Source organism: Calidris pugnax, unplaced genomic scaffold (assembly GCF_001431845.1).
Source record: "Calidris pugnax isolate Ruff unplaced genomic scaffold, ASM143184v1 scaffold27, whole genome shotgun sequence".
In the NCBI taxonomy this organism is placed as follows: domain Eukaryota; kingdom Metazoa; phylum Chordata; class Aves; order Charadriiformes; family Scolopacidae; genus Calidris; species Calidris pugnax.
Window position 1 is genome coordinate 660,306 of NW_015090893.1, and position 245 is coordinate 660,550.

A 245-nucleotide genomic window follows, 5' to 3' on the forward strand; every position below is an offset into this window, starting at 1 on the left:
TCGTTACCGAAGAGGAAGGTCTGTGGGCGCAGGGGCCCCATGCTCTCCATGTCCATAGCGCTGTCCTCCATCGTCTGGGCCTGCGGGGAGGGGGGAGCGGCGCGATACAATGCTGCGAGGCGGGCGGACGCGCACTAAAGGAAGCCCCGCGTCTGGCCGCCCCCCAGATATAGCCCGCCCGCTCTCGCGAGACCCACGAGACCCGGACACGCCTCCTCTCCCCCCTCCCCTCCCGCCGCCGCGCG

At 71.0% G+C, this 245-nt stretch overlaps 1 protein-coding gene across 1 annotated transcript in view; it reads right to left on the reverse strand.

The window, feature by feature from the left end:
* The window catches only part of NPM1 (nucleophosmin (nucleolar phosphoprotein B23, numatrin)), a 13,754-nt gene extending 13,590 nt beyond the window's left edge, over window positions 1-164 (reverse strand). The window contains exon 1 of the mRNA XM_014948253.1: window positions 8-164. Coding sequence (XP_014803739.1) covers window positions 8-71 — 64 coding nt within the window. The 5' untranslated portion in view covers window positions 72-164. The remainder of the gene's footprint in view (window positions 1-7) is intronic.
* Between the last annotated feature and the right edge of the window lie 81 nt (window positions 165-245).